Below are 15,203 nucleotides of genomic sequence, written 5' to 3'. Positions count from 1 at the left end.
AGATTTAAATATGGAGAGGGTGCCACCAACAGTCAATAGAAGGAAGTGAAGTGAAATAAAATAGTTCTAGGTAGCTGTGAAATTGTAGTTTTACCCCTCAATGGTAAAAGTTAAGAGTGCTTAATGGCCCGGTATCTTTTTTTGTAAGTATGAAATGTTAATTATTTATTTTTTTTCCCTCTAGGTGAAACAATCGCACAGCTTACGGACGTGGCAAGCTTGGATCATCCAGAGTCTGATAGCCACATAACAATCTTCACGGACAAAACGGGTGTGGTAAAAGCTGCAAGGCTGTTGCTTTCTTCTGTCACAAAGGTGCTGGTGTTAGCAGACAGAATTGTTATTAAGCAAATTATAACTTCCAGAAACAAGGTATTTGTAGCTTCTTTTTTTGTTTTGTTTAACTGATACGTGGAGTCAATGCAAAAGAGTAGTGCTAAATGAAGTGGTATTTTCATTGTATCTGATGGGAAAGTGCAAAATAAAGAGGTAAAAAATTAATGTCTTACACATGTTTACCTATCAGATATCTGAAAGTGGATGCCTGTAAGTCGGGAGGATAAAATAATAATTTTCAGTGACTTTCTACATTTTATGTAACCTGTATTGTTCTATTGACTTAGTATGCTGGAGGAGAGGCTGTGTTACCACTAATTTAAGTTTGCTGTGAGGTGGAAAGTGTTTCTGTCAGTAAAATGGCCCATAAAAGCTTCTGCTTGCTAAGGACAGGATGTTTGTTCTGTCAGGATCAAGACAGGGAGAACATTATGAATGTGTCTAAGGCAAAAAGCTGTGAGGGGTGCTGTTAAAAGCCTGTGCTAGTGAAGTGAGGCTTACAGACTAAAAGTTTTTTGTGCAGTTTAACTTATGTCTTGAAACTACTTAGTTGATTTAAATAATGTATGAAGACCCATTTAACCTCAAATGTAATCTATTTCATGCACTGCACTGTCTTGACTGTAGGATATTCTTTCTTTTTTTTTTCTCCCCAACGTGCTAAAACAAAAATAGAAAAACCTCATGTTTGAAAAATGAGAGCCTGGTAGGGTTTTTCCATTAATTTTCAACTCATAATCCAGAGCAGAGGCCCTCTTTCCTCTTTTGACTCCTCACAGTGTCTCTCTTCCTTTGTCCCAGTTTGCTTTCCAGACATGCTGGTCTGTATTCTGCAGCTTATAGATCCAAGACACTTAGCTGAGTCAAGGATTCAAAAACTCCAGCAATACCTGCATCAGTCTGGCTTTAGACTTGGCAGCACTCATTTGCTGTCTCAGTGCTCCCTAATTCTCCCAGTGGTTGGTGAAGGTGGCAGCAGTTTTATAAATATTAATTTGCTGAAATTTCTTGCAACTTTGGTCTCTTCTTGCACTGTAGACCAGAGTGGTGATTTTAATAGCTTTTACTGCATTTCCTGAGCTTTTCTCCTGCCCTTGTCTGCAGCCATGCAGTGATGTGAATTAATTTGACTTTCCACCTAGTGGCTGGTGTTAACACAAATTTACGCTAAGGGATAAGGAGGGATATATCTTTTCAGCAGCAGGGCATGGATTTTGGTAGTCTTAAATATATATGAAACTATTGTCATATATACAGGGATATGAATATAGTAAGAATACGTGCAGGATTTAATTTTGAAGGTATTTAAAATGAAGTCTCATTTTCCAGAGTAAGTGCGTCTGACTCTGATTGCCATAGTCACCCTAGTCTGTGTGGTCTCTTGGGTTTTACTGCATTCTCCTTTCTATGTGTAGTCTGCATGTGTTTGAGAGTGTCGCCTTCTGTTCTGTTTATGGTACCAGTAGAACAATTCATATCTCTAGGACCAAATTAAACAAACAATGGTGTCACATATAGGCATATCCTGATATTTATCAAGTGCACTCCTGAAAAGTGTGCCAGACACTTTTATGATGGATAGCAAAACAGTTCTTCCTGTAAGAAGTATTGTGGCAGTGGGATGATGTGAGCAGGGACCTACAAAATGCACACAAATACTCAGAGACTGTCAAGTATAATATGGCATAGAGGATGTAAAGGCAGGAGCAGGATCATTGGTACTGCCAGCTGGAGCAGATGCTGGCTCTTGAGATTGGGTCACTGCTCCAGAAGATATCAACTGCGTTTTTATCTTAGAGACTGAATGCCCAATGTTAAAGTTCTAGTGCCGGTTTGCTTGCTGCCTCTTTCTGAATGCCTTAATTTTCGTTGTCATCATCATCTTCCTCATATGAATCAGAAGTAGTTAAGTCAACCAAGGGCAAAGGACAGAAGAACAGTGTAGTGGTAGGACATCCAATCTCATAGACTGATGAAGTGATTGAGATCTTCTGGAATGGGGATCTACTCCAGAACCCAGCCTCTGTTTGATGATCCTGTTCCTGCTTCTGCATCCTCATACTGTCCCTGTGTTCTTAGATCATGTGCATTTCGTAAGTCCCTGCCCGCATCTTTCCTATCTTACAAAATTTGTTTTAGAATCATAGAATCATAGAATCATAGAATGGCTAGAGTTGGAAAGGACCTTAAAGATCATCTAGTTCCAACCCCCCTGCCATGGGCAGGGACACCTCTCACTAGAGCAGGTTGCTTAAAGCCCCATCCAGCCTGGCCTTGAACACTTCCAGGGATGGGGCATCCACAACTTCCCTGGGCAACCTGTTCCAGTGCCTCACCACCCTCACTGTAAAGAATTTCTTCCTTATATCTAATCTAAATCTCTTCTCTTCCAATTTAAAACCATTGCCCCTTGTCCTGTCACCACTCTTCCTGACAAAGAGTCCCTCTTCAGCTCTTCTGTAGGCTCCCTTCAGGTATTGATAGGCTGTTATAAGGTCTCCCCGGAGCCTTCTCTTCTCCAGGCTGAACAACCCCAGCTCTCTCAGTCTGTCTTCATAGGAGAGGTGCTCCATCCCTCTGATCATCCTCGTGGCCCTCCGCTGGACCCGTTCCAACAGGTCCATGTCCTTTCTGTGTTGAGGACTCCAAAGCTGGACACAGTACTCCAGGAGGGGTCTCACGAGCGCAGAGTAGAGGGGCAGAATCACCTCGCGAGACCTGCTGGCCACACTTCTCCTGATGCAGCCCAGGACACGGTTGGCTCTCTGGGCTGCCAGTGCACACTGCCTGCTCATGTTGAGCTTCTCATCCATAAGCACTCCCAAGTCCTTCTCCTCGGGGCTGCTCTCCAGCCATTCTCCACCCAACTTGTATTTGTGCCTGGGGTTGCCACGTCCCAGGTGCAGGACCCTGCACTTGGCTTGGTTGAACTTCATGCAATTTGCACGAGCCCACCTCTCCAGCCTGTCTAGGTCCCTCTGGATGGCATCCCTTCCCTCCAGCGTGTCAACTGCGCCACCGAGCTTGGTGTCATCAGCAAACTTGCTGAGGGTGCACTCTATCCCACTGTCCATGTCACCGACAAAGATGTTAAACAGTACTGGTCCCAGTACCGACCCCTGCGGAACACCACTCGTTACTGGCCGCCACCTGGACATTGAGCCATTGATTGTAACCCTTTGGATGCGGCCATCCAGCCAGTTCCCTATCCACCGAGTGGTCCATCCATCGAATCCATGAGTTTCCAATTTTGAGACCAGGATGTCGTGCGGGACAGTGTCAAATGCTTTGCATAAGTCCAGGTAAATGACGTCAGTCGCTCTGCCCTTGTCTACCAAGTCTGTGGCAGTATTGTAAAAGGCCACCAAATTTGTCAGGCACGATTTGCCCTTGGTGAAGCCATGTTGGCTGTTTCCAATCACTTCTTTATTCTCCATGTGCCTTAGCAAGGATTTCAGGAGGATCTGCTCCATGATCTTGCCAGGCACAGAGGTGAGACTGACCGGCCTGTAGTTTCCCGGGTCTTCTTTGTTTCCTTTTTTGAATATTGGAGTTATGTTCCCTTTTTTCCAGTCAGTGGGAACTTCACCAGACTGCCACGATTTCTCAAATATGATGGAGAGGGGCTTAGCAACTTCGTCCGCCAGTTCTCTCAGGACCCGTGGATGGATTTCATCAGGTCCCATGGACTTATGCACCTTCAGGTTCTTTAAGAGGTCTCGAACCTCGTCTTCTTGTACTGTGGGTGCTTCTTCATTCCCAGAGCCCCTGTTCTTGCCCTCCGTGACTTGGGCAGTGTGGTTAGGGCCCTTGCCAGTGAAGACTGAGGCAAAGAAGTCATTCAGTAGCTCAGCCTTATCCACATCCTGGGTGACCAGGTCTCCCGTTTCCTTCCGGAGGGGACCCACAGCTTCCCTCGTCTTATTTTTATCCCTGATATATCTATAGAAGTTCTTCTTGTTATTTTTCACATCCCTGGCTAGATTTAGTTCTGCCTGGGCTTTCGCTTGCCTGATCAGGTTTCTGGTGACTCGGACAGCTTCTCTGTATTCTTCCCAGTCTACCTTTCCCTGCTTCCACCCTCTATAGGCCTCCTTTTTGGTCCTGAGTTTGTCCAGCAGTTCCTTGTTCATCCACGCCGGCCTACTGGCTATTTTGCCCGATTTCTTCTTTTTTGGGATGCACCTCTCCTGAGCTTGGAGGAGGCAATCCTTAAATACCACCCAGCTTTTTTGGGCCCCTCTCCCTTCCAGTTCTTTTTCCCACGCTACCTTACCAATCAGATCTCTCAGGAGATCAAAGTCTGCTCTTTTGAAGTCCAGGGTAGCCAGCTTGCTGCGCACCCTCCTTGCTGCCTTATGAATCTTGAATTCTATCATCTCATGGTCACTGCAGCCGAGGCTACCCTTGAACTTGACATTCCCGACCAGCCCCTCCTTGTTGGTGAGGACAAGGTCCAGCACTGCTCCTTTCCTCGTTGGTTCCTCTATTATTTGCAGAAGAAAGTTGTCGTCGACACATTCTAAGAACTTCCTGGATTTCCTGTGCTCTGCTGTGTTGTCCTTCCAACAGATGTCGGGGTGGTTGAAGTCCCCCATGAGGACCAGAGCGTGTGAGCGCGATGCTGCCCCTATCTGTTTGTAGAGGGCCACATCCTCGCTGTCACTTTGATCTGGTGGCCTGTAGCAGACTCCTACTGTAACATCACCTGCCCCCGTGCTCCCTTTAATCCTGACCCATAAGCTCTCTGTCTTGTCTTCACCCATCCCCAGGTGAAGCTCCATACATTCCAGCTGGTCCTTGACATAGAGGGCAACACCCCCTCCCCTTCTGCCCAGCCTGTCCTTCCTGAAGAGCTTGTAACCTTCCATTCGAACACTCCAGTCGTAAGAGCCATCCCACCACGTCTCGGTGATGCCAATAATGTCGTAGCCCTGGAGGCGTGCGCACATCTCTAACTCCTCTTGTTTGTTCCCCATGCTGCGTGCATTTGTGTAAAGGCACTTCAGCTGGGTGCCTAAAGGGGCCGACTTATTAGCTGAGATGGCAGGTTGAAGGCTCTCTTTGAGTTTTTTTCTGCTCAACCTACGCTTAACCCCCTCCCCCTTCGATCCTAGTTTAAAGCCCTTTCAACAAGCGCCGCCAACTCACTTGCCAGTATCTTTCTCCCCTTCTGAGACAGGTGTACTCCATCTGTTGCTATCCGACTCGGTGCCATATAAAATTCCCTGAGTTCAGAATACCCAAAATTTCGGTGATGGCACCAGTTTCTGAGCCACTTGTTTATCGCAGTTGCCTTTTTATTTCTTTCAGGATTTCCTCCTGCAACTAAGGGTATCGCTGAAAAAATTACCTGTGCCCCTGATCCCTCAACCAGTTTTCCCAGTGTCTTAAAGTCCTTTATGATTGTTTTTAATTTCCTGGATGTATTATATACATCATCACTGCCTACCTGAAAAACTACAAGGGGGTAATAGTCAGAAGGGTTGACTAGAGCAGGAACTTTGTCCAACACGTCCCTGACCCGTGCCCCAGGGAGGCAGCAGACTTCCCTGTGAAGCGGGTCAGGACGGCATATTGGTCCCTCTGCCCCCTTCAATAGAGAGTCACCCACAACGATGACCCTTCTGCTTTTTACTGTCCCTCAGACTTAGTCACTGCATCAGTGAGCTTAATGTCTTGCTTCGCTTATTGTCGTCAGCCAGGTTAGGGACGCCTGAACAATGAACAGGGAAGCGACAGATCTGTGGGGGTGTTGCTGCACTATGCAGATTGGATCGAAATATGGATGTGCCCCCAAATGATGTCGGCCTATGACTGCTGTCTGAAAGGCAACATTCATAGTGCAGCAGTAGCTGTATAATACTGGGTTCTAATTTAGATTTTATAGGAGCTTAAAGCCTTTTTTGATACATGTTTTTAACCTTGTATTTAAAAATGTATATTTTAATTACTGTCGATGTGTTTCATGTTGAAGAAAGTTTAAAATTAAAAATTTTAATGAATAAAAATTTATGAAGACATCACAGGTATTTTGCATTTTAACAGCTTCTTGAATAAGCTTTAGACAAATTTAGCTGTCTGTATGGTTTCTCCCTGTATGTAGTTTCTTGAATGTCAGCTCTGCCTGGAATGTCTACAGTTGTTAGCTGTAATGGAAATGCGTGTGCTCTCACTGAAATTTTTATTTGAGAAGACATTTGTCATGACAAAAACATTTGCTCAAGGGTAACTGTAAGAGTTACTTGTAACCAAGACCATACTCATGAAGTTCTATACTTGCTTAAACCAAGAATGATTGAGCATGTTCACTATTATTTTTTAATTCATTCTTAGAATAGAAAGTTGGACCTTAGCTGGTATGTTTTCTCCTTTCTCCACATTTACTTTTCTACATCCTTGCTTTCTTAGTCCTGTGGTTCTCTGCTGCTTCCACCCTCCTACTGCTATTTTTCACATCCTCATCTTTGTGCAGCTTCTTTCCAAGCGCTTTATGTCCCAGCCTTGCTCATGCATCAGCACTTGAGTCACGAGAGTTCCTGTTTCTGCAGCCTCTGTGGAATTGGCTGCATAACATAAGATGCTCAGACAGATACTGCAGTCTAATATTGCATGATAAAGCAGTCAGTTCCACTGTGCTCACAGGATTTAGTGGAACATTTGCTTACATAGATTACAACTATGAGATTGAGGAGCTACACTGTTCCAAAAAAACAGGTGCTTCTGGGAGAGTTTACCTGGGTTGCAGAGAGTGGATGGTTTGTCATAAGCAGGTTTCTAGAGTGCTTTTTTTCAGATGGGGAAAAGATACTTTTGGCATAGGAAAGGAAAAATAAGTTGGCGTTTCTCCCTTTCAAGTACAGTTTGTCAAATTTTTGTGCAGTATCTTATCTCCGGTCACAATAAAGAACTGCTTTGACTGTCTTTCCTTCTGAAGACATTTAGTGAATTTGAAAGATCGCTTTGGGATTAGCAACTGTTCCTCTAACCTGAAAAACCCTAATGTTAATCTTTGTTGTAAACCATATTGTAGTGAATTCAGGAGGATAGTTTCAGTAATTTATAAGCTATATGATAGTTTTTGCTAAGTGTTTTAAAAATGCTGATTTTGCACACTTTTATGTATCTTGAGTAAGAGCTTGATACAGCTTGGGTTCATTTAGTTCTTGGGTTTATATAGAGATAATAAAAATCATTAAAACACCTGTCTGATGGTACAACTGTGATTTTAGACTTTGAAAGTTATGTATCTGAAATTGAACTTTGAAGATGAGAGTTACAACATAGGGATATAATCTGTAGTTTAATTTCAAGTACTTATGTTCTTAAATTTAATATGACAATAACATTTTTCCTAAATCTGGAAACTGAATCCTGTAAAACTGTTATTCTTGATATCGGGATGAGTGAGGAAAATGGTTTTTGAGGGTTGACAACTAATGACTCATTTTGAATGAAGCATGATTATTAATTTAGACCTGATTTCCAGCTGTTGAGTTCTTAATGCTTAAATAGTGACAAAATATATACATTTTAAACAACATGATTTAGAAGTAAATATATTCCTTATTATTGCAAATAATATTCCTAGTTTAGTAATAATATTTTCTGCTTAGTATCTTGATAATCTACAGTATTTTCCCTTATGTTGCAGGTTCTTGCAACAATGGAACAACTAGAGAAAGTTAGTAGTTTCCAGGAGTTTGTACAAATATTCAGTCAGTTTGGAAATGAAATGGTAGAGTTTGCCCATTTAACTGGAGATCGGCAAAATGTAAGTATTAATGAAAAGCTTAGAGAGATGGAAGGTATCATTTTTATCTGATTCACTGTAAGATTTGGGTTCTGCTGGGATGGTTAACTATTACAATACAAAACGATTGCTGGTGTCCTGTCTCTGAAACCTAACTTCTCCTTGCTCCACCCAAAGACATCTTTTGATTTTAAAGCTCAGCCTGAGAAATACGGCTGCGTTGTTTGATCTGTGTATCTTTCAGAAGCCTGGGTGCATGTTATTTGACATGTCCTTTGGTTTCAATCACTGTCTTCTGGCTCTAACTTTTTTGGCTTATTACTCTGGTAGAGAATTTGTCTGTTGTTACTTGACAGAAGCGTTTGATGTTTGCACATAGTGAAGGGATTCGAAAGCAGACTAATTATTTTAGAAAACTCCAAACGTTAATTCTTTAGATCCTAGTAAAGAATTTGCTTGCATTTTTTTATTATTATTCTGGAATATTTTCTAGGTTTAGGTCAAAACCTTCTTATGTTGGAGTAATGGTTTTTTACTTCTCACATGCAGCTACTCTTCAAATCCTTTCAGCTGCTACTTCCAAGTAAATAAAAGGTTTGCTAAGGCTTGAAGGCTTCTGCTCTGAGCTCCAGTTTCTTCCCCTTGGCAATCAAATCCTCTATTCAGAAATGAACCAGGGTCTGATAAAGATATCCAGAGTCCCTAAAATCCAGCAAAATTCAATTTGTATAAACAATTGGCTGACCTCATGCATATAGAAGTAGTTTCTTGTGATACGGTAGAGCATCCTTCAGATAAGACATTGGACAACTTTTGCTCAAAATACATAACTAACTCCTTTTACTGTTGGTGTGTTTTGAATTTACTAATTACATGCTCAGTACCAAAGAATCAGTTCTGGAAAAGCTACATATAATTGAAGGAAATAACCTGCTTGGAAAAGAACTGTATTTTTTCCTTAAATATTCATAGCAGTTCTTCCTTGAAAAGAGAAAGGTGCATTACTAGTAAGTGGTATTCTCTTCAACTATTTTTGTTTTTCGGTGTTACTCCGAAAGGCAACTCCTTGCCTACTTGACTCCTTGGGAAAGAGTGTTTCAATAGTACTTTTTAAGTTGTGTCAGGACTTTCTTGATATGCTCACTTTACAGTCTGAAGGCTGCTATGTGGCATTGTTAGTTTTATTGGGAGGAAACATCCCTCAAAGTATTTTTCCTTAGTATAATTATAAGTATGCTGGAAAATTCTTGAGTGTGGTCAGATATATCAGAATGTAATGTCAGAATTTCAGAAATGAGCTGTCTGGTTTTGTTTTGGGTTTGTTTTTTTTTTTAGTATGTTGATTTTGATCGTAACGATTTTCTGTAGTTGCTAGATAAGATTTTTATACAAATGGTAAAAGACTGCTGCTGTGATTTATCCATGTGTTTTTCCTAACCTATAGTAAATTAGGACTATTTCCATCCTGTTCCCTTTTCAGCTGGTCCCATTCAGTTGCCTGTTTAACGCTCAAATAGCTCTCAGCTATCTCTGCTAGTATTGAGAAGATCTTAGTTATAGCTTTGTAAGTTCTTCCTCTTGTTAGACCTTCTTACATGTTGAAGGATTCATGTCTTGCCCTCTTCATTCCCTCCCAAACCCATCCCAATTTGGACTCTAAATTTTTCCCTTTTGATGAACTTTTCTGGGGGTATAGTCAGTTTTGCAGGTATATCCCTCTCCCTGGAGAGTTCTTGAAAAGTTCCTGTACTCAATGCCTTTCTACAGAGGAATTGTTTTTTTAGCCAGCTAAACTTTCTTTATTACATGTATGTGTTAAATCTAACACTCAAGTAGACAAAAGACTTATTTTGCATTTCCATCACTACAGTACAATGAAAAACTGATGTTCTCTGCCTTACCCTTCTCCCTTTTCAGACAATTTTTTTTAGTCAGGTATATTTTTTTCCCCTCATTTTCCTGTTTTATGAATAATGCTTTATGTTAAAGATAGCAAATTTAGTGACAGTTTACATAACACTCTGTATCTCTGAGATCTTCCTTCTTTGAACTCTGAATTGAATAGAGCCAAGAATAAATGCATAAATTAAAATCTGTCTGAAAATCGAGTTCTAGATCATGAGCTAGGCTGAAAATAGCATTGTCAGACATAAAAAAGCTTTCTCACAACCCATCCATCTGCAGGAGAGTTTCCTTTTTCCAGTCTCACAAGCAGTTAACATTTTTAGATACTGTATAATATTCATGCCATTTTTTCTTTTGATGTTTAGGATTTGAAGGATGAGAAGAAAAAGGCTAGAATGGCAGCATCTAGGGCTGTTCTTGAGAAGTGCACCATGATGCTCCTGACTGCTTCAAAGGTGAGTGAGTATGCATGCTCTTACACAGTTTGGATAAATCACAGAGTACGGCATCTGGCAGGATAGCTGACTCTTCCTTCTCAGCCTTTCAACTTCATGCTAAAGGATGTAAAAGTAAAGAAAAAAAAAGTAGAGGAAAATTTTTATATTTTGAGCAACACTGAGTTCTACTTAACAGCAGTTTAACAAAAAGAATTTATCATATTAAACATTCTTTAAACTTGACTTGGCAGGAAGCATTCATTTCGCTATACTGCATGTGTACTCTTTCATAATACTTAATTTGCTTCTTTTAAAAAGACGTGTCTGAGGCATCCAGACTGTGAATCCGCTCGTATAAACAAAGATGGAGTTTTTCATCGCATGAGATTAGCTTTGGAACAGGTAATAGAAATTGTAACTGACTCTAGACCAAATGGAGAAAATGAAATGGCCCCCATCAGCATATATTCTGGCATCAAAGAATTCAAGGTAAGACTAGAAATAGTATTGTTTTCTACAACCTAATAAGTTATCTCAAAACTAGAATTTTAACTTCCAAGTGGTGGAGTGGTATCTTTTCAGCAGTGTAACTAAAATAACTGTCCTAAGATGTTAGACCTAAGAGATGATTATAATTTCGTTATCGTTGCCAAAAAACACCTTCTGATTCTTGTCATCTCCTCCTGGTTCAGAATGCATTCAGAACACTAATGTTTTGTTGAGGTGATGCCTTGAACTGTGAATAAACTTAAGAATATCAGAATACTAATCAACACCTCATTAAAATAGTTGTGGTTGAATTCTTGCTTCATAATTGGTAGTATTTTTAACACTGCACACAAAAATATTCATCCAAATATTTAAAAGAGCAAACAGTCATTCAAAGGAAATCTTACTAATTGATATTCGTAATATATTTAAATATTTAAATATATTTAAAATATATAAAATATTTTAAAAATATATATATGCTCAAATATTTAAAAGAGCAAACAGTCATTCAAAGGAAATCTTACGAATTGAAATTGTATCTTGTAGCTCAGTCTATTTTTCCTGATAAAGGTTCTTTTAAATTTCATACTCTGTTAAGAACAGTTAATGAACAACCACGTCTCATTTCTTTGGAGTCTATCATTTTGTTTGGTTTGGTTTTATGATGTTTGGTTTATTTTAAATACTATTTATTTATCTCCTCCCCTCTTTAGAATTTGGTTGAAATTTTTGCAAAGTGCCTGAAAGTATTCAATTTGCTACATGTAAATTTTAAGAAAGATACTTAAAATAGATAATATGGATGTAGAAAAACTTGTAAAAAGCAACCAAAATCTGAATACACCATTGATTTCTGAAACTTAATGAAGTTAAAAACTTTTTATTAAAGCTGGAGAACAATAATGTATTTGCTGTTACTTCTGTTAAGTGGCCAGTAATTTGCTGATGGTATTATTACATTTTAAAAAAAAAAATCCCGAAGCCTAAACTGTGTGTCTGGATACAAGTTGTTGGATTACTTTGAAAATAAGTGAATAATAAAAAAAACCACTGAGGAGAAAAATAAAATGTGAAATGGTGCATCTGCTTCCTGCATTTGCATCACACCTGTATAACCACATAAATTCTCAAGGAACTGAAATGTTTCTTTTTCAGAATAAGGTGGAGGGTCTTCGTGAGAATCTTTATTTCCTCTCAAAAGAGAACCTTTCAACGATGTTGGAAGTTATCCTGGAACATACGGAGGACTTCACAGACTCTGCCTATACCAGTCATGAGCACAGAGAACACATTTTGGAGCTGTCTAAACAGGCTAAAATGGAACTAGAGCAGCTGGTTTCAGTGTGGATGCAAGCTGTAAGAGCTTTTTAGCAAAGTAAATCTTTTCACCTCTACTTTGGAAAGACATTTTTAATGCAGTTTTTCTTCTGATCTAGGAAGAGAGAACTCTCTGTATTCCTCACAGTGAGAGCTGATCAAGGAAGCCAGAGTTTGCTCTGTGCTTCTACAGCTTCAATATGTTCTGTCCTCCCCCTGCCCCAGTGGTATTGGTTCATTGGTTCTTTGATGGCTAAATTAGGCTACTAGTGGTGGTAGCCTAATTTTAATGAAGCTCTAAGTGGAAATAAGAAGGCGAGTAGAAGTATCATTGCACAGTCTTAAATGGTTAGGTCTTTTGGTTGAGTAGTTTGGAGACTTCAGTTGTTTTGATCCCGTGGCAGCGACCACAGTTTCTGTTTCTTGTTTTCAACAGAATATTGAAAACACTTAAACTATTGAAAAGGGAAATATTCTAAAAAATGGACTGTTTTTTTAATCTTGTGGAGAGAGGAGAGAGATACTAAGACTTACAGGGAATTTTTGTTTGTCCTTTTTGCAAGATATAAATGATGGTAGTTTTTCTTTATAGAGAAGCAGCACATTAAGCCTCCTTCTGCCATTTGTCTTGTTCCTTGAAGATGATATGAGATACATGCAAAAAGGGGAGGAAAAGCAGAGATGGAAAACGCAGTTTCTGTTTCTGATGCTGACTTGCTTTCAGTCTTGTTCCTGGGCAGATGTATAGCACAAGATCTTATCAATGCTCTGAAATATGGCAGATATGTACTAGTATAGGATACTTACTTAATTGAGTGTATTACTTATGAGAGCATTTTTGTTCCTTTTCTCCTCTTTGAATCAGGTGTTGCAGTCAGGTGTTCTTAATGCAGTAGTGCAGTTTGAAGAGCATATAACTGTTGTTGATAATACAGACCATTGTTATTACAAAAAAGAACATATAAAATATTAATTGCATAGAATCCCATGGCTATAAGAAGCTAAAACTGTGTTTAGCTCCTTGTTGGTGGTTAGCCCTGGTAGGCAGTTGTGTAAGCACTGCTCAGCAATAGCTGACACGTCCCTGTGTTATCAACACTGCTTTTGTCACAAATCCAAAACAGCACTATAGCAGATACTATGAAGAAAACTAACTCTGTCCCAGCCAAAACCAGTAGAGTTGGGTATTTCTGAGCTGTTACTCGTTGAGACTGATCACTTCTAAATAATTTACATGCTACATTTCAAGTGATAGAAATGAGAGCCTAGTACAAGACCACACATCTATATGATCTGTGAAAATACTTGGGCGTGCACATGTGTGCTTATGCATTAAGTGTTTTCAATAATAAATAACCCAGCCTCGCTGTGACTGAAGATGCAGCAAGCAGCTGAAATAGCATCAGCTTACTGAGGTAGCTTTTTAGTTTCAGCTCAGCAGCTTTATTGGAGGGTGAATATTTTCTGAGGGACTTAATGTAATTCAAGTGGGATCGTTGATTTAAAAAGAAAAAATATTATTATGCCTTGGGGATGTGTGAACTAGGGGACATGTAAAGCTCTTACAGTGCCCAATTATTTCCCTTTCCACTTGCCATGCATCCTTTTAGCTAACTGAGTAACTGTGAGTCTTCAATGAAGAATGCGTTTTCAAATGGAAGTGTCTTGTAACCTAGGTCAAGTCGAAGTTACTGACATCACTGATATGGTCTTGTTTGTATTATTGTATGTTAACGAAAACTAGCTGGAGCACAACAGATAATCTGTTGATTTAATTTTAAATCTGTTGATTTAATTTTAAATGTTTCTGAAATCCTTCCTGTGTATGTTTGAGCTCATAAGATCGCAAGCTACTGTCCTGTTTTAGGTGTGCCTGTAACCTTATTTCGGCTAGGCAATTCCTTCACATCAAAGGAGCAAAAATGTGCACATTAAATAAGTAAAAGAAATAAAAAGGACAGTCTAGTGAGTGTAAAACATTATGCTCCTTGTGCTAAAAGTGATTTTGTGATGCTACATTTTTACACAAATTACTTAAAGGAAGGCATTAAATTTGGGGGACTGGTAGTTTTGAGACTTAGAACAGATAACACCTGTGAAAGTGATCATATTGACTTGGGTGGATTTTTTTTTTCCTTTAAATAAAATGGAAAGTGTGTGTGTCTATACGTACACACATATTGTGTGTGCATGTATGTTAACTCTTTTTCCAGTGTATGTCTCTTAACATTTGGGTTGTTCCTGCTTTTTGCAGGACTGGGAGCTCTGTCTTGGAACTACCTCAACAAAACATTGTTAGTTACTGTACTTGTTTAAATCCGACAATAATCTAGTCTTACAAGGCTGCTTTAAGTAACCTTTTTGTAATTCGATGTAGAACATTTGGTATAATGTTTAGGTACCACTTTATTTTAAAAGAGTGTTTACATTTTAAAAGAGAATAAAAATGCCTTAAGTTGTTGCTCTACTTTAGGATGTTTAGACAGAGGATTTTTTGGAAGTTGTAAAGCTTAAGGAAACCCTCTTCCTGAAAAAAGCTCAGTGAAATTCAGAAATAAATTCCCACTGAACAGAAACAGTCAGCTGGTTTGCATCACTATTATTTTTAGATTTGATTTGGTGATAAATGTCTCTATAAAAGAATTTTTAAAGTAAAATACACAGAGGATGTGCAAATGAAAACATTACATCTAGAAAGAAAAGGCTGTCTTCTAAAACAACTTGAAGTAACGTCACATGATGTGAAGATGGGATTTGCTGGTTTTTTTGTGTAATGGTTTATTGGCTGCTTTCTTTGCCTTGTAGCAAAACCAGAAGACAAAGGATCTCATGGAAGACTTGGAAGTAGCCATTTTAAAAACATGCCAATGCATGAATGAACTTAAAAGAGAGGTAAGCAAGTATGAACTAAATGAAAGCTTGACTTTCTTACTTGTTGTATGTGAAGTTGTAAAATAGGATCT

General features: G+C 39.5%; 1 protein-coding gene across 1 annotated transcript in view; it reads left to right on the top strand.

Annotated features, from left to right (window-relative positions):
• CTNNAL1 (catenin alpha like 1) overlaps positions 1 to 15,203 on the top strand; it is a 63,152-nt gene that overhangs the window by 26,819 nt on the left and 21,130 nt on the right. The window contains exons 3-8 of the mRNA XM_074146956.1: positions 185 to 372; positions 7,991 to 8,110; positions 10,360 to 10,449; positions 10,750 to 10,920; positions 12,079 to 12,279; positions 15,046 to 15,132. Coding sequence (XP_074003057.1) covers positions 185 to 372; positions 7,991 to 8,110; positions 10,360 to 10,449; positions 10,750 to 10,920; positions 12,079 to 12,279; positions 15,046 to 15,132 — 857 coding nt within the window. The remainder of the gene's footprint in view (positions 1 to 184; positions 373 to 7,990; positions 8,111 to 10,359; positions 10,450 to 10,749; positions 10,921 to 12,078; positions 12,280 to 15,045; positions 15,133 to 15,203) is intronic.

This window comes from Numenius arquata, chromosome 4 (genome assembly GCF_964106895.1).
Source record: "Numenius arquata chromosome 4, bNumArq3.hap1.1, whole genome shotgun sequence".
NCBI classification, from domain to species: Eukaryota; Metazoa; Chordata; class Aves; order Charadriiformes; family Scolopacidae; genus Numenius; species Numenius arquata.
The sequence above is the reverse complement of the archived record's forward strand: the minus strand, read 5'-3'. Positions and strand labels throughout refer to the sequence as shown.